Below are 19,091 nucleotides of genomic sequence, written 5' to 3' on the forward strand. Positions count from 1 at the left end.
GAGAAAGCAAGGTCCTCTTCTCCAAATTAGTCCTTGGCTTCTGTTGCCTTGCCAATACACACGTATTAGCCCTATGCTAAAATGCAGCATTTCTCAAAATATGCATGTTACTATTGATACATACGATGAGTTTAGGTGGTCCAGGGAGTATGTTCTATTTTAATAATGAAAGTGATTATGATGATAATATAAAAACAGCTGCCACTTACTGAGCGTTTGCATGTACTGCCAAGCAAAAATTCTAGTGTATTGATTTGAATGATTTTCACAAGACCATTAAGTGGTAGCTACTGTTACTATCTCCAATGAACAGAAAGGAAATTGAAGCACAGAGAGGCTAAGTAACTAGCTGAAAATCACACAGCTGGAAATGGGCAGAGATAAGATTCAAACTCAGGAAGTCTAGCTGAGAGTCCATGCTCTCTTATGTTCTGGTAATAATGCTATAACACATAATTACGTGGTCTTTTTTGGGGGGAAGGAGGGAGATGCTAGAGATTAAGGATCCTTATAGATCGTTAAGTAAATGTTAATAGGCAAATGACCAGTCAGAAATTTGGGTTAAGTCCTACTGCAGACCTCCTGAGATGAATGGCTCCAATGTGCAACTTACCTGCCTTCAATGCTGCCTAGAAAATTCTCTTACTCAGATAGGAAATCTTCCCATTTTTACATGTTTTTAAGACATCACATAATCACATTTCTATGGGAAATATAAATAATTCAAATAACTCTGAGAAAGAAGGAGCTCAATTACTGTATATTACAATTTAAGGAGAAAAAAATCAAACTTAAGAAAAAGCTGACAGTCAGATCAGAGGTATTACAGGAAGTTTCTTGCTCATTTTCTCCAGAGGTTAACCCAGAATATTTTTTTAAGAGGGCAGAAGTTTAAGGTCTAGCTAGGGAATAAAGACATGTTTTGTCTGACACTTCTCAAGTCAAATCCAACATTTATCAAATGATTTTTAAGTACTGTATTAAAAAAAAAAAAACAGCCAGGAGCTGGCATCCTGGGTATATTAAGCCTTTATTATTGTAAATTTGTATTTTAAAAACCCAATATCTTTTCTGTAAATATGCAAAGGTTTCTCTGACAATTTCTCGTTTTGTAAAGCCACCTCTCACTGAAACATTTTAAATAAAACTTCTCTATCTAAAATGAATTCTCGGCATTTGGGAGTTTAAAATCTCCCCAAATTCAGAGGAAAAAAAGCTGCATAATTATAGTTCATCTGAGTGCAAGTCATAAAGTAATCAAAAATATTTAAAAGCAAAAAGTAATATCAGAGTGGCATTTAAAACAAAAAAAAAAGTACTTACTGGCATTTTTAAATTTTTCATGCAATTTGTTACTCATTCAATCAGAAGAAAATGTGTGCTACCATTTTTGATAAGGCAAGCGATATTCAAAACTGGCATTAACTAAACACAATTGGCCACCATTCTGTGAAAAACCAAATGCTTTAATGAAGCTATCAAGAACAACAGTTCAGTTATTTCATCGGATACATTAATATTGATCCATAATATACAGTGCTATGGACCATACAGAAATCACTGCTGCATCCAACAGCAGGTGACTATTATTAACATTACAGTACCAAGCGTCCACAAGAGACAGTCATTTGTCTTTTTTTTTTCCAAGAAATAGGGTTTTTAATATACTGTTATCAACATCAACTTTTCCCCAGTGCATTTTTAAAAAATATTAAGTGCATTCCTTTGTGCTTTATTTTACATCTTTTAACGTCCTATGTATTTTATTTGTTCTTATTGCTTTATTATTTAAAAACAACCAGAAAGAACTTTGTCATCCTATGTATGACCAGGTTGGTTGTATGATTTTTGGCAAAGTCAGAAGGTTTGGTATTTCAATTGCCTTACCCAGAGGCAGGTGGACAAGTTTGGCATTTCGGTGACTCCATATGGAGGACCAACCCTGAGTCACAATTCTGTACCCAGGGATGGGGGGAGTGGTGTGTGGATCATTCTCTCGTTGTCACAAATGGCAAGCCCAAACAAGCACCTCTTGGCTTAACTAGTCCCTAAAACGAATCCACACTCTATTTGGCAAAAAAGAAAGAAATCAATCCACCCCCGAGGTTGCAGCATTCTCCTGGGCTTGCTCACCAGCCACTCCCAGAAATTGTCTCTTGAGAAGAAGGGGATGGAGAAGCAGGCAATGGCGAGCTCAGGAGTTGCGAGAGTCAGGGCAGTGGTCCAGATGCCATGCTTTCTCTCAACAAAGCTTTCTATTAGGCCGCTTCACCCTGGCCATATTCCCTGGGCCATGCGTTAGTCAACCTTGCTCTATTTTTAAAGAACCCTCAAAATCAGCTAAGGAAAACTAGCATCATACCATCGCGATCTTCAACTTTTGCACCCACCCAGCTCCCCTTCCCCCATATAAATATGAAGAGAAAAACAGACAATGGTATGATTGTATCAATGAACACTATGGTACAACTAGCTGTTCATGCAGATTTGCATCACTATTCTAGGAAAAGAGCTATACAATTAAGGGGGTTGAAAGAATGGGAACTAATTTTCCCGACCCCCTTAAGTAATAAAGCTATAAAACTGATAGCATCATCAATGTTTCCAAAGATTCTCATTGCCCAGCGTGCATGGGAACGATGCGGTTGATTATTTTCACGGAAGCCATCCATTCATACCTCTGACAATCTCTCCTTCGCCCGAACCCTCCAATACCCACCACCAATTCACATTTGACATTTAAACTCATTTTCTGTTTTTAAAAAAACCCTCCTGAATAAGGTTTCCTGATGAAAGAAGTTGGCACTCTGTCACTAAAATACATTTAATATTAAAAATATCTGAAGGAAAATTGGAAGCTCTTATATTGTCTACATAGGCACCATGCTACATGTTCCTCTTGACTACAGATACCATCTTGAAACTTTCTCCTACATTACAGTTCAGTCAGTGCTAGTCCAAAAAAGACTACTGCTATATTTAAGGCACTTCATTCTGAATGGATATGCTTTATGCCACTTGCTATTCAATTGTAGGCTGCTACTGAAAAATTCCATTCAGCAGCCTGGCTCTTAACACCATATGTCATCTGTATAAAACATCTAGGCTTGATAGAATACATGTAACACTACTGTTATTGCATAGGACTACACAAGTAAATAATGCACTGAAACTAACTTTACAACATTGCTGCTTGTTAAAACATTGTTATCAAGTAACAGTAATCTGCCAATACAGTATTTCTCTCTTTAAAAAAGTTCAGCAAGTTTGCTGAAATAAACACCAATTGATATGACCATAATGGGCGCATTAACGCTATGGTTATCGGTTTCCAAGAATATTGCTATTTTTATATCACTAAAAATAAATACGTAAGTTTATTCTCTCTAGAAAGCCGATTTTAACCTATTAATACTATACCTTAAATGTGCCGAAAAACAGTTCCGAGTGAGACTGTAATACACAAAAAATTTGCAAAGCTCTCTTTAAACACAAGGTCTTGCATAAAAGTTTTCTCTCATGTGTGTACAAAGAATGCGGAAAACCACCAGTGAGTCGTAAAAATATTGAAAACTTGCCATTTTAAGATGCATATTCTTACAAATTAATACAAACATATTGAAAAGAATGATGATAATAAAGAGTCTGTACAAGTCAAATAAACAGTAAAACATAATTTAAAAATAAAAATAGTAAAGCCAATTAGAAATGTGCCCGGTTTGGTTTTCTTATCAAAAGAGAAAATAAAGAAAACAAAAAAGTAAAACGTTCAGTGCTCCTTAATAGTTTACTTTGAGAGGACATTAATTTCCATTTCAAAATAAAGTATATCTTATGAAAAACTGAATCACACTCATTGATGAAAACTGTAACAGAGCACAGAGCAAATAAGAGCAAGATCAGACCCCATGTTTCAGAGCCTTGTCCATCTCCCTTCAATTTCAGCTGCACCTAAGTAAGGTATCAGTTATGTTTTCTAACCAGACAATCCTCTTGAAAATAGTTACATTTTTTTTCTTGTATGGAATATAGTACTTCTTTAAATAGTTTGCAGTACAAAGACTAAATGATGCTAGAAGGGTACTGTATCTTTAAGGCAGTACCAATAAATCAATACATTTACAAAATGGAAAAGGGTTAGTGTGGATTTCTTGTCTTCTTTCCTTTCTCTCTCTTTTTTTGGTTGCTTTACATTCTTTCGATTAAACTTTACATTTAATTTCCAAGGAAGTCACAGGCATAAAAATCTCAAACCAAGTTTCCCCTGAATAAAAATGGACAGAAATTTCTCAGATGCAAAATCCTCTTGCTCAGAAAGCTAAAGTCCAGGGTGAATTCAGTTCACAGATACTGTACACTTTTTGTACAATACTTTGGAGGCATTTGTAGTTGTAAAATAGAATATACAAGTCTGTTTCACAAAATTCTAAAAATAATATATATCCTGGGCTATTGATAAAGCATGAAAAAAAAATTCATATCAAAGGAAAATTATCAAGAAAACCCCTTCAGGTAAATTATGAAATCTACTAATCAAGAAAGGAAGCAGTCTGTGAGAATGCAGAGTGCGAAGGATTTGCTAACAAGCATGCTCGGTTTCTTCCATGCTCATACTGCTCCTTCGGCTGCTCGTTTTGGAAGCTCCGGGGGACACTGAGGAAAGCAGTGGATCAGTTACACCAACCGGAGAAAGAGTATCATCCATCAGGATGTCTTCCAGTTTGGATCCCATTTTCGTGGGGACGCTGTAGGCTTGGTTGCTCTCGGTCCCGGTTCCGAGGTTGTTGTTGAAGCTGATGGTGCCGTCTGTGAGATCCAGGGTGGTTGTACAAGTTAGGTCTGCGTGATGCTGAAGGAGGTCTTGGTTGCAGTTCTCAAGGGCGGGTTCTTGCTTGATGATCCGATTCACTAAATCTGGAGAGCAGAGACCCGTGGATGGAATAAGGGAAAGTCCATGAGCGCGAGCCTGCATTTCAAGTTCCTAAAATAAAAGTAAAGATCAGACACTTAAATAGGTGAGGCACAGGATTTGAGGGCAGCGAACCTATTGTATGTGATACAAACATGATGGGTACATGTCTTGATGCATCTGTCCAAACTCACAGGATATACAACACCAAGAGTGAACCCTAATGAAAGTAGGGACTTTGGGTGATGATGATATGTCAATGTAGGTTCATCAACCGTAACAAATGTACCCTCAGGTGCGGGATGTTGATAAGTGGGGGAGGCTGTGCATGTGTGGGAGCAGAAGGTATATGGGAAATCTCTGTACCTTCTGCTCAACTTTGCTGTAAACCTGAAATTGCTCTAAAAAATAAAGTGTATTAAAAAATCACTTAGAGGGAAAACAATAAATTATTAAAATAAAAATTTTTGCTCTTTTAAATTAATAAGTGCTGTATGTCTTAAAGTATAGTATAGGTACCACTGGTAGTATATGAAATGGTTTTTAGGTGGTATATGGATTTTTTTCCATATTAAATATAGAGACAGTCTCAGACGTAATGTTCACAATGAGGATAAGTTAAACGAAATAAAAATAAAATTTCAAATGTGAGCTGATTAAATGAAAATACTCGATATAGAATAACATAGTTCCATGGTTCCTAAAACTGTGCAGAGGTATCTAGGGGTGCTGCACTGAACTCACAGGGCACTGAGGATATCCTAACATTTCAAGGGAAATGGCACGCTACTGTGAGAACTATCAAACTCAAGATAGGTTACAGTTTCAGCATTAGACTGTGCTACATTTTTTTCCATCACTTCATATCATAGCAAAGCCAGGTTTTTGGTGGTTGCTGTGATTAAAAAAAAAAAAAAACAAGCATTGCATGAAAATCAGTGTGGAGAACAGGGTGGCAATGTCCAATCTAATTCCAATGTTTGAGAAGTTGTGTAGTGCTCAACAGGCACACGTGTCCCATTGGTAAGTAATGGGGTTATTTAAAAATAAAATTAAAATGGCACCTTTCTTTCAATTTATGTGTTTTATATTTATATGTTTCAAATGGTTACTAAGTTGTTAGCACCTAAGTATTTAATAAGTTGTTTGGACCTAACAAAGAAATCATAGGTATTTCTTTTGGGCTAGGGGTGTGGTGAAGAAGTTACTAATTCACTAAGGATGCCGTCAACTAAGAAAGTTTGGGTAGTAATGGCAAAAGTTGTGAAGGTTCTACATAAGTAACTTAAGTTTGAGAAGTACCATTTGACCCACCTCACCATGGCAAATGCAAGGGCTTTTTTTTTTTTTAAATTCCACAAGAAAGTTCTTATCTGTATTCTTCCTACACTTTCTTCACCTCCTTCATATTAGGGGCTGAAATGTGTCCCCTGCAAAATTTGTATGTTGAAATCCTAACCTCTAGTACCTGAGAATGTGATTGTATTTAGCGGCAGTATCTTTAAAGAGGTAATTAAGTGAAAATGACATCATTAGAGTGGGCCCTAATCGAATATCCAAAAGGACTGGCGTCTTTCTAAGAAGGAGATTAGGACACAGAGAGGCACATGCGTAAGACCACACGAGAACACACGGAGAAGGCGCCATCTACAAGACAAGGAGAGAGGCCTCAGGAGAAACCAACCTGCCCACAGCTTGGTCTTAGATTTCTAGCCTCCAGAACTGCGAGACAAGAAATTTCTGCCGGTTAAGCCGCCTCATCTGTGGTATTTGCTATGGCAGCCCAAGCTGCCTAATTCACTTCCCAAGTGGCAGTGACTCCCTCAATAACTTATTTCAAAATGCCTTCCAAGCAAGCTCTTCCCTCTTCCCTTTCTGAGCATCTCTGGACCCTCCTCAAATGAACCACACAGACCTCGATTGACTCCCTGGTGAGCTTTCTGCTTCCACATACCAACGCTGTCCTTTCTGTGTGATTCAATAGTATTATAACAACAGAATATAAAGCGGAAGCAAGTCACCTTGCCTCAGCAGAGAGGGAAAGGTCCTCTCCAACGTGATGAGGCCTCTCAACCTCTGCCCACTAGCTTGGAGATATGTGTTCCTGAAAAGTTAGTCCACAATAAAGGTTGTTTGATCTGCAAGCTCTTTCTCTGGATGTAATACAAGTAAGAGATAGCAGCCTGAGACGTCACACAAGTATCCGCATGTTCCTGTACGCAATCTCCAGAAACACACGTCTCTCCCGGCATCATTTTAAAGCCCTGGGCTGTTTAATAAAAAGACAGTTCCAATGATATGGAGGCTTCATGCTCCTTTTTCTGTGAAAATTTTTGTACGCATCACTTAGAGCGAAAATGAGGGGAAGCCCTTAGGCCCAAGCTGAACACACACACTGCTGTCAATCTACGCCAACACGCGAGTAAGAACAGCACCCCCGCACATGCAGTTTGTCTTTTCAAAAAAAAAAAGTTGGATTAAGAGAGGCAAACATCTTACCCTAACCCTTTGTTGTTTAATTAAAAATGTTTATCAGCTGATTAAAGCGTTACTTAGATTTCTAAACAATGTGATAAATCTCATCTAGAGAACCCAGGCTCACTGCATTACAGAGCTTTCCTAATTAATGATGTTTTCCACGATACACAGAAGTCTAAAAGCTGCCTCACACTGCCACTGGAAGAAACCCAAGACATCATCGCTGTAGAATTTCCAGTTCATGCATTTCACAATATTCATACTTCAAATGAACAGACGTGTTTGGAACCTTAAAATGAAACCTAGCTTCTCTTTTAAAATAGTTATTATATTTTAACACTTGTGAAGGGAATAACACATTAGAAAAAGCTGCTTTGATAAACAGGTACACTAAGTTCAAGAGATTAAAGACCTATGGCTACTTACTGAAGTGGTCGAACATAATCAAGAAAAGCCAAAGAAAAAGAGGGGAGAGGGGAAGGAGGCTTTTCAACTCACATATGACCTCGACTTCACCACCAAGATTCTAAGCTGCACCCCCTCGAGGACAGCCACTTCTGCATCCCCCCCCACCACGGCTGAAGATTACTGCAGCGACACGAGAGACGTGCCATCTAGAGATGTCAACAGTGTCGCAGGGCATTAAAAAGATTGGAGACCATTATTATAAACGAATTACTCTGTTAAATAAGTTCAGTGGCCGGGATTAACACCACTAGAAGAAACACACTGGTCTCTAAAGTGTCCTACTTTGCACTGCTGTTCCAAAAATAGTTGTATTGGAAATCTGAAGCACAACCATTGTTCCACGGCAAAATCTGGTAAGAGGTGAGTCCACCTACTCAAGAAGACAACACAGCGTCACTGACTCTTACTGGTAGGTTGCCTTCAAAGTCAGCAAGTAAACTGAAATTACCATTGCAAACTCCTTTCATCATTAGCAGAGAGTCAGTCTGTCTTTCTCTTCTTCAAGACAGCTTCAGAGAAAGTGTGTCTTTACACTCAGCCTGAGAAGGCAAGTGTCTAAAAGAAGTACCAGGAGCTGATACTAAAGAGGGATCCCCCATCTCATGCTTACACTGGTCCATATACTCACTGAATGGAATGACGGATGAATTCCATATATTATTAAAATTGGTATTTCTCTAAGAGTGTACAGTGTAAGTTATACATATGGCATAATTTCACTATCTGTAACCATTTCTAAAATTTATATCTTGATGATAAGATCCTGTGGGTATCCCCAAGTTCCCTATTAAGATGGGCTTTCGGGGGCTGGCCCTATGGTTAGTAGTTAAGTTCGGTGTGCTCCACTTTGGTGGCCTGGGTGCAGACCTACAACATTCAGCAGCCATGCTGTGGCGGTGACCCATGTACAAAATACAGGAAGACTGATTTAACAACCATGGTCAATTCTCATTATTCAAGGTGGTTATTGCTACAGACTGAACATTTGTGTCCCCCTCAAAATTCATATGTTGAAACCTAATCCCCAAATGTGATGGTATTTAGAGGTGGGGCTTCCAGAGGTTATTAGGTCCTAAGAGTGGAGCCCTCACGAATGGGGTTAGTGCCCTTATAAAAGAGGCCCTAGAGAGCTCCCTCCCCCTTCTGCCACGTGAGGACACAGGGAGAAGACAGCTGTCTATGAACCAGGAAGTGGGCCCTCACCACACACCAGCCTCCAGAACTGTGAGAAATAAATCAGCCGTGTAAGCCACCAAGTGTGTGGTATTTTTGTTATAGCAGCACAAATGGACAGTCATGATCTATAAAGTCGCTGTGACTGCTGAATTTGTGAATACTGAACCACTGCCCCTGGAGGAAGGACAAGGTCAGGTTCCAGTGAGTGTCTGGTCCCACATTTTCATCAGCCAATCAACACGCAACCTTGTTTCATGTGTGTTTCTGTTTAAAGACACCTTATTTAATATATACTGTTGATTCATTAACATTGAACTCACAGCCAAGAGCACTGTAACTCATGCCTAACAAAACTTCTCTCCCCATAAGGCCCATCACAGACTTCTTGTGCTTAGGAACACTGGATAGCGCTTCAGCACCATGCTTAGAGGCCATTTTAAACAGTAAAGTCACCAACAAAAACGACAAAAATGTGAAAAACATGCCATTAAATAGACTACAAAAATGACACCTGTTGACTTTATGAGCTGAAACAAGAAGGCAGAGCATCGCCTTGCCCAACCTTATCTGGAAACAAGTGCACTGGGCAAGTCAAATTTGCTGCTTTGAACACATCCGAGAACAACCAGGAAAGCGTAAAAATACTGATTTGAGGGTTACATATAAATTTTTACAAGGTGGCAAGTTCACAAATAGGAAATCCACAAATAATGAGTATCAACTATATTAGGATTGCGTAAGTCAGCTCCCTCATGGCTCATTATATCCTTTCTTCTCCCATCTCAAAGTCAGGAGCATGCAGTAAACTCTGCACAATGCACGCCATGTACCTGTATTCTGAGCAACAAATGCCGGTTGGCATGCTCCAGTTTCTTCTGTCGGTTTTCAAGTTCTTTTGCACGTTGCTGTTCTCGTTGCAATTTTCGGATATAGTCCACAGATGCTTTTAAAATGGTTCCCTTGTTCCAGCGCATGTCTCTATAATGAAAATGGAAGAAAACAGACCTTTTCAGGATTTGAGGCTCAATGAAAGTGTAATATTCAGAGCATTTAGTTTCTAAAGATGTGATAACAATTAGAAGTTGATAATAGCTATCGCTCAGTGAGTGTTTGGCACGCGCCGGACACTGTCCACCAATTTCTTCTACAATATCTCACTTAACTCAGAAAAACACCTTGAAAGGGAAGAACATTGTGCACGTGTTGGAACAGAGACCATTCAACTTGTCCTAGGTCACAGAGTGGAGTCAGGACTTAAATTGAGTTCTGTCGATTACAAAGTCAATATTTTTAAATACTATATTTATGTTTAAAACTCCTTATAGGTATAGGTTTCTAAGAGTATTCAAGTTAATTTATTCAGACAGAATAAGCTATGGTAAAAGAAATTCTGTGAGATCCCACTTCTCGACTGTGGGCAGCAGGAAAGCGGCATCCTTGGATTTTATCATCAACTTTCATGGGCAGGTGATCTAACCTCTCTCCGTCTCTGTTTCCTCATCTATAAGACGGTGATACTACACTTGCGTGAGTGCTTCATAGGCAAGTTACTGGAATCAAAAGAGGCACTTTATATGAATGTAAAAAGTTTAGAACGCAATTGGAATGATGAAGCGGGTACTGTGTTAAGGACGCAACATACAATTACAATAGCTATCTTTAAAAAGTATTTAGTATGTGCCAGGTACTTTTTAATGTGTTCTACTGCTCATTTAATCATAACAACCTCAATGGGGAAAGCACTAAAATTATACCCATTTTACAGATTGAGAAACTAAGGCACAGAGAGGTTAAGTAATTTGCCCAAAGTCACATAGTTAGGAAGTGGCAGAGCCAGGAAGCTTAGAGAATCTGGCTCCAGACTCCATGCCCTAAGCCACTATACTGTTCTTCTTCTTATGTGGTTGAGTCCCCAAAACAACTAAATTAGGTAGAAATATTCTGACCCACCCCCCCCTTTTTTAAACAGATATGAAAAATGAAGTACAAGAATTCAAAATTCAAGTGTCTTCCCCAAGGTCAGACATTTAGTAAGGGACTGTTTTGGAATTCAAACCAAGGTGGCCTGAGCTTGGCTCCTCTCAGTTTTTAATCATTATAACTCTAATGTACTCACATATGAGAAAATTAAGAACACCATTAAAATGTAGGCAAAAGTGAGTTGAACAATTTAGAGCACTCCAGAAAAATAATTAAGAATGAAATTATAATTACATAAGTAATATTTCTGTAGCACTTTAAACTAATGGAGCCCTATTATAGGTAATTTTCACAATGATGACAATGGCAAGGATAAAAACAAAAACAATTAAATGTATGGAAAACTTCCTACTCCAAAATCTATAGCTGCAAAATGCAGATTGGAAGTATCAGCTGGGACGTGTGAATGGAGGGCCATTAAAACAAGCCAGCGAGTAATTGATCCTCGTATGAGTTCGACGACGAAGAACAAAACAGAAGTTCTCCCCTGAGAGGCAGCGCTACAGCCCCCGGAGAATTCCCTGGGGTTGATCCCCGGGGTTCTGGGCACCAAAGACGGCACCCGCAGGAGGTGTTCTAAGATCCTCAGGCTGAGTACAGAGCCGATTTACTTAACATTCAGGGCTAAAACCAAAGTAACAGAAACCTTACCAGCCAAACGGACCTATACTGAAAGATGCCTTAACGAGGCCAGTAAGGTGAGAAATCAGTATTGAAACAGGCAAGCAGCTGCCCAGTTTTTCAGAAGTGACTATTTCAACCAAATATCTTGAGTTTTGCTTCCTTGTGAGACCCAATCAATCAGTTATGCCTTGGGGCTTAAAGGAAAGGTTTTTCTAACTTCTTTTTTTTTGGAATGACACTGAGCCTTTTTTCACACAGAAGTGTACACAGATCCCCAATAAATAAATCAACAAAAGCACATCTGCTCTAGAGAAGGAGCACATATGGGGCTGAAACCCTGATCAGCTCAACTGTGTCTCTATAGCAGCCCCAAAGCTTGCTCCAGAACCCCGGTATGGGAAAACCCTGTAATGGATTATAGTCCATTTCATCTTAAAACAATGCCTACAATGAAAGATCATTATCAGTTTAGATTATAAACACCTAAGTATTCTAATACAATGGAGAAAGAAGATATGCAAATACAGGCTTTCACTGCAGCCCCATAATTTCATAATATGTTGCTAAAGGGATCCACACGCCACAGTTTAAAAGAATATGCTAAAAAGCAAAAGCTGATAAAGAACAGGAAAATGGGAATTCAATTTCAACTATCATGCAAGACTGACTATAGGAAATGAAGGTCACAGCCCCTTAGTAGGATAAATTTGTGCTGCAGAACTGAGAATGTGAATGTTTTGAGTTTCAAAATGGCTTTCCTAGAAACCTGGGAAAGCAAAATGTTGATGATGGAAATTGTGCTTGAACATCCATCAAAACCACCTTACAATGGGCAATGGTTTTATTTTATTTTGTCATAAATTCCCTGACAATAATGTGAATAGCAAATTTAATAAGCCTTGCATGAATAATGCTTGATTTCATCTTTACATTTTATTAGGTAGCTCAAAGGTCATATTCAAAGGCTAATTTCCTAGAATGCCTGTGGGAGCCATTAAAATGTATACATCCTCTAACCCCTTACTTCAAATGGGCCAATTTCTAATGGATAAAAATGGTGTATTTGTTGTCCTATTTGCTGACGTGGCTGGCAGGAAAATTCTCTCTACCACTGTTAACTCTGAAAGAGAGGGGAAGGCAGACTGAAAGCTGACCTGTACTTAGAAGAGGATTAAAAATTACTTTTTTTCATAAACAGGTAAAACATACAAACAGCACGCAAGTTTTCAAAAAAAAAAAAAATTGACCTTTTGTCTGTTGAATACTGTGAAACCTGACATCTCCAATATCAGCTCCCAATGCCCACAGATAGCATCAGAGCTGAGAACAAATAGTAGACAAATCTTGCTTTAACAGCGACTGAAATCTCTGTACTGCATGCATGGCTAAAATGACTTCTTTTGGCAGCTTGGTGTTTATTTGCCAAGGATTTTCAAGATTTCAGAAAGCCACCTCCAAACACCCAAATCATCATCATCATCATCATCCTCATCATCTTCATCATCCTTTTGTACGATTCAGTTTATTTCTCTTGAAATTTTCGTTTGATAGGACTAACCAACAGAAAGTTGTAAGAAGTATTTAGGAATGAAACCAACGGGAGAAGGGGCATTTCCTTCCTTTAGTTTTTATAACTGTGCACTTTTTACAACATATGAAAAAATATTAAGGCACGAGAAAAGATATGATGCAGATTAACATGCAATTGTACTCACGGATCATTTGACTTGGGAATCAAAGTACCTAGTTCTTTAATGCGGTCATTTATGTTAAATCTTCTTCTTCGTTCAACTTCAAGAAAAGAGCAGAGGAAAGGGCCATCAGTAACAGCGCCACATACCACACACAGTCAGCACATCCCACTCAAGGCAGTGGGTGTTAACTTCGCCAGGTCAGGACAATGTAAACCTGAACCTTTATTTCCCAGTTTTTACCACGTTTTTGGTACTGAGGTTCAAGCACTTTAAAAAAATGAGCTGCCTTTGTACAGAACTTTATCAGTTACAAAGCCTTGAGATACACAATTTCTCATTCGATCCTATAACAACCCTGAAATTGGAGTCCTATCTTCAGCTACAAATGATAAAACCGCCTTGGAGATATTAGGGACTCGGGGAGAACATCCATCAATAAGTGGGGAACAGCTTGAACTCAACCCTGATCCTCCAGACCACGAGCGGCAAACTTTCTGCAAAGGGCCAGTGAGTGAGTACTTTTGGCTTTGCAGGCTACATGGCAAAAATTGAGGATATTACTTACATGGCCAGAGAAAAAACCAGATTTCCACAAATTTTTAATTGTCGAAGTTCAAAATGTGGTAATATTAACTGGGTACAGTTTTTTGCAATGCAAATCTATTAATCAGAAGCATTGGATGCCAAAATTTGGATTTTATATAATTTTCACATATCACAAAATATTATTCTTGTTTTGATTTTTTTTAACCATTTAAGAATGTAAAAAAACATTCTTAACTCACGGGTCATACAAGAACCTCTGCTCTAGCCCAGCACTGCCCACTAGAAATACAATGCAAGTTACACGTGTAATTTTAAATTTTCTAGTAGCCAATTAAAAAAGTGAAAAGTGGTGAAATTAACTTTATATTATATTAAACCCAATATATGCAAAATATTATCATTTCAATGTGTAATCACTATAAAAATTTATAAATCAGATATTTACTTTCTTTTCTTTGTACTAAGTTTTTGAAATCAATGTGTATTTTACACTTAAAGCTACATATCAAGCATTCAATAGGCAGACATGTGGAGTGGCTACTACACCGGATGAGACAATCCTAGAACTTAAGGTGAGCATCTTTAACTATACCATGCACCCTAACAGCATTCCTATATTATAAACCTAGTTGTATGTTCAACTAAATTAATGTAATCTTCTTAAGGGAGGGTGAAAGAATAAGGCATATGAGTTAATAAATGTTTCTAATTTACCTAGTCTGGCAAATAAATTCTAAATAATTTGAGGTCTAATAAATTGGGTTAAAGTTGTTAATATTTTACTTTAACTACCTTATAACCTAATATATATTTATTTGACTCATTAATATTCTGTATACTTACATAAATGTTATTCACTGCTTTCCAAATTTGTAAATTGTATTTTTTTCTTAGCTGAGTGATTATTTCTATGATTAAATCAGTTATATATAATACTGTCTTATCATTAGACTTTAATAAAATAGAAATAGTGAGTGATATCAATGGTTCTGAAGAAGGAATTTTTGGATCTCTGATCTTCTAGCTAACCTCCTCTAAAACTCTGAAGCTGATACTTTTTCTTACTTTTTCCAAGTATATACAGTCATAAAAATTCAAATAATACTGACATACATAAAGTGAAATAAAAGTCCCCTGTAAGTGAAATTAAAAGTCCCCTAGACCTAGACGTGAGCACTGTTAGGTTTCTTCCATATCCTTTGTGATTATTTGTATGCTCTGAAAATAAACATGCGTGTGGCTTAGGTGTGCACCCAGGCACAGTCCTTAGAATTCTTTTCATCCACAGTCACTTCCTGGTGATCTCATTTAGTCTCATGGTTTTCAATCCCAGGTATACACTGATGACTCCCATACTTACATTTCTACCCCAGACCTCTCCCCAGAACTCCAGACTCACACGTCTAACTGACTACTAGATGTCTCCATATGGAGGTCTAATGCACAGCCCCACTTCAAACATGCCTTCCTGGTCTTCTCTGCTCAAACAGCTTCACACACAGGCTTCCCACCTCACTTAATGTAACTCCATCCTTCTAGTTGTTTAGGCCAGAACTTTGGAATCAGTGCTGCAGCTCTGTCCTTGTCATAGCCTACATACGATCCATCATCAAAGCTCTTGGCTCTACCTTCACAATATTTCCAGAATCTGTCCACTTTCAACCTCCACTGCTGCCCGACGGAAGTCCCCATCATCTTGTGCCTGGATGACTGCAATCCTCCTAACTGGCATCTCTGCCTCACCCACTCCCCACCTGCTTTGGTCTGTCTAGAACACAGCAGCCAGAGGGATCCTATTAACACCTAAGTAAGAGCATGTCAGTCCTTTGCTTAGAACCTTCCAATCACTTCCCATCTCACCCAGAGAAAGGCCAAGTCCCCAAGGTACACTACAAGGATCTGACAGGCTCCCAGCCCTCTGACCATGCCTATTATGACTCACCTGTGTTCCCCGCCTTTAGCCCCACAGGGTCCCTGCAGTTCCTCAACCAAGCCAGACACACTCGCCACTTCAGGACTTCATACTGTTGTCCCCCATGCCTGGAACACGCCCCCAGATATCTTGGCTCTGCCCTCACCTCCCTCAGGTAGTGACTCAAATTTACCTATAAGCCTTCCTTGACCACCGTATTTAAAACTGAGCCACCACCTCCCATGCCCATCTCACCTCCGCCTGCTCGGCTGCCCTTTGTCTCCTCATAGAACTGTCTACCTTTTAATATCCGTATATTTCATTTATTTATTGTGTTCATTTTTTGTTGTATTCCAAGCACCCCTATGGGCCTGGCACACAGTAGGCCCTCAATAACTATGTGTTAAATAAAGAATGATACAGTTAAAGTAGAATTACACTGAAGACAATTCTGCATCTATCTTTTCTCACTTAGCATATTGCTGACACCTTTCACTGTCAACATTTAGATGGATCACATTTTATTTTTATTTCAGTGCCTTCCCTCCTCAATAATTTTTTTCATTATAAAAGTGATATAAGCTTGCAAAAAATACAAAAACGTATAAAGGAAAAAGTAAAAGCTACCTTTTTACACCATCCAATATCTATATGTCTGAGGAAACTGTCAATGATAAGGGTGACACCTAGACCTTCTCCCACACATCCACACATCCACACCACACACACACATCGCTATACAGTGTATTCTTTTTACATAATGGGATACTGTCGATATTATTCTGCCACTTGCTCTTCTCACTGAGTAATATATTGTAGACATCCATCTAAGTCAGGTGAGAGAGACCAACCCCATTTTTCTTCAAAGCCATTGAGTATCCTTCATATGGATGCACCATAATTTATTTACAAATCCTCTACTGATGAATATTTAGACCGTTTCCAATATCTCCCTCTTTTTCAATGGTATAATGAATATTTTCGCTGGTGCTCATATGTACATTTTATTCCTATCATACTTATCTTATGCTGAAAACATCATCTGAATATATTTGTTTACACATCTATTCTGTCCGCCCTGAGTTTAAGCTCAAAAGGGTGGGAAACCTGTCTGTCTGGTTCATTTCCATAGAAAAGTGCTTCATACATAACAGGGGCTCAATAAACAGTTAATGGCCAAATAAATGAATGAATAAATGGAAGTATTCTTTTGCACATTCTGGCAAGTACTCTACAACATAAATCCATAGACGAGAACGAGCTAGGCCAACAGGCAACCTAACCTTGAGTACTATTTCCAATGGTTAGATGAGATTCTAAGATGGTTTTATAGCCCCCAGAGTTTGAGCGAATCATATTTGCACATTACTGACAACCCTTAACTTGAGAGTTTAGGTGCCTGCATAAAGGTGTATATTGTTTTTGACACGATCCAACTTAGTTTCCCAGATTTCAGGTAGGTGAAGTTTTGGATAATGCCTAATTATCTTTTTTCTAAGGTATTTTAAAAGAAGAAATATCTTAGAGCAAAATGACTTGGAAGCTAGAGAAGACATCAGAATATTAGTCCAAATATCTTGGTTAAAAGATGAGAACTGGAAATGAGAACTGGAAGGGCAGTATCTATCAAAAGAAAAAACTCGCTCCCTCTGGGACCAAGCCATTCCATTTCTCAGCACCTAACCTGGAGAAACAAACTGCCCTGTCCACAAAGAGGCATGTAGGCAAATGTGGACTGTGGCATTGTATATAAAATAACAGAGAAAAACTGGAAACAACGTAAACACTTAGCAGTAGGATGATTACTAAGTATCACACTATCACACTGCGGAATACTATGCAACAGTTTTTAAAAAGTAGATAGATCTAGATTAATAACAGCAAAAGGTCTTCAGGACACACTGCTGAATAAAAGAAGCAAGCAGCAACAGAATATGGACAATGTGACACTGTTTGTGTTAAAATATACACAAAACAATGCAACATGTCGTCTGTGTGCATATGCATGTATGTGTGACATTCTTAAACACACAGAGGTTGGGAAGACCAGCAGCAAATTGAAAAGAATAATTCTTATTCCTGGAGAGCAGAGGAAAATTCTGACTTTATTCTACCATTTTTATAAAGAAAAAGTTAATTTAACACATAAAAAAAAATCGCTTCAAATGTTAGAAGACTTTTTTTTTAAGCACAGGTAAAGTCAGAAATTTGGGAGGCTCCCTCTCTCATTTACTCCCCCTCAGATGTGCTCCATTTTTTTCTCTCAAATCTCACTGGAGAAGGTGATCCCATAATTCCCTTTTGTTAATAAGTTCCAGTGTGAGCAACACCTATTAATTGGGTAGTTGGGGATCACGTCTCCCACACACACACACATACATCCCATCATTACAAACAGGGAAAATAAATACTCTTCAGGGTTACCGAAAAGAAGTATACAAAAAAATTCAATTTGATCAAAGGTGAAATATGGGGAAAAATATACACCTTGGTTCCTCTGAAAAACAATTTTCTTCCATAAAACATACCTTTAACAGCCATAGAAATCAATCTCCCTCCACAATTTCTGGAAAAATCTTGATATATGGGGGAACATCAACTCCAATATCAAATAGCATGAACATAAAAGCAACTCACTCAAGTTGTGATTGTCCTTTTTCTGCCTCTCTTTAGCCAATGCTCTTGCTTCCGACTCTGTGGGAAAAATACACGCTGTGCACGTGAATGAAGTCATTAGAAATTGGAATTGTTCAAGGCACACAAAAACGTAAACTACAAAACAGCTCATTTTCTAAACATCTGGAAGCTTATTGGACTTGACTCTAAGTAAAACTACAGTTTTTAAAATTACAACTTTTAGAAAATTTGCATTTTTCAAAAGCAATGTGTATCAACTAAATGCAAACGCTTGGCTTCCACAAAATGGTAAAAGACCAGTAACAAAGACGTATGACACACTGTAATCATAACACGTATGAGCAAGAGAAAGATAACTAGAAAGCTATAAAAATTTGTTATTATAGTCTATTATCAGGAGTCAAATTTTCCTTTCTTTTCTTTGACACCTCGTGATACACACCGACGTGAAAACTAAATAGAGAGGCTCCCAAATTGAATCGCTAACTGATTTATGGACATAAACATTTTTTCAGAACTTGGTGCCAGGTTCTGTCAGAACCTGCTAGAATGAAATTATTTAATGACTCTTAGGAACAACTATTTACCAGTCTGAGTTTATAAAACAAAAATAGGAACAGAGTACAGAGGCATTTGGTATCAACTCCGTTTGGAAAGGTCTACCTGC

The 19,091-nt window shown here is 38.3% G+C and overlaps 1 protein-coding gene across 8 annotated transcripts in view; it reads right to left on the bottom strand.

The window, feature by feature from the left end:
• Nucleotides 1-1,445: 1,445 nt before the first annotated feature.
• Nucleotides 1,446-19,091, bottom strand: part of MITF (melanocyte inducing transcription factor) — a 209,671-nt gene continuing 192,025 nt past the window's right edge. For 5 of the 8 annotated variants that reach the window (XM_046669208.1, XM_046669239.1, XM_046669232.1 and 2 more), the window contains 4 exons: nucleotides 18,425-18,499; nucleotides 13,351-13,426; nucleotides 9,862-10,009; nucleotides 1,446-4,981 (listed from right to left, as the gene is read on the bottom strand). In XM_046669208.1, coding sequence (XP_046525164.1) covers nucleotides 4,580-4,981; nucleotides 9,862-10,009; nucleotides 13,351-13,426; nucleotides 18,425-18,499 — 701 coding nt within the window. In that variant the 3' untranslated portion in view covers nucleotides 1,446-4,579. The remainder of the gene's footprint in view (nucleotides 4,982-9,861; nucleotides 10,010-13,350; nucleotides 13,427-18,424; nucleotides 18,500-19,091) is intronic. The other 3 variants (XM_046669226.1, XM_046669219.1, XM_046669259.1) reach the window with 1 other exon arrangement.

The sequence above is a fragment of the Equus quagga genome, chromosome 1 (genome assembly GCF_021613505.1).
Source record: "Equus quagga isolate Etosha38 chromosome 1, UCLA_HA_Equagga_1.0, whole genome shotgun sequence".
Lineage (NCBI taxonomy): Eukaryota > Metazoa > Chordata > Mammalia > Perissodactyla > Equidae > Equus > Equus quagga.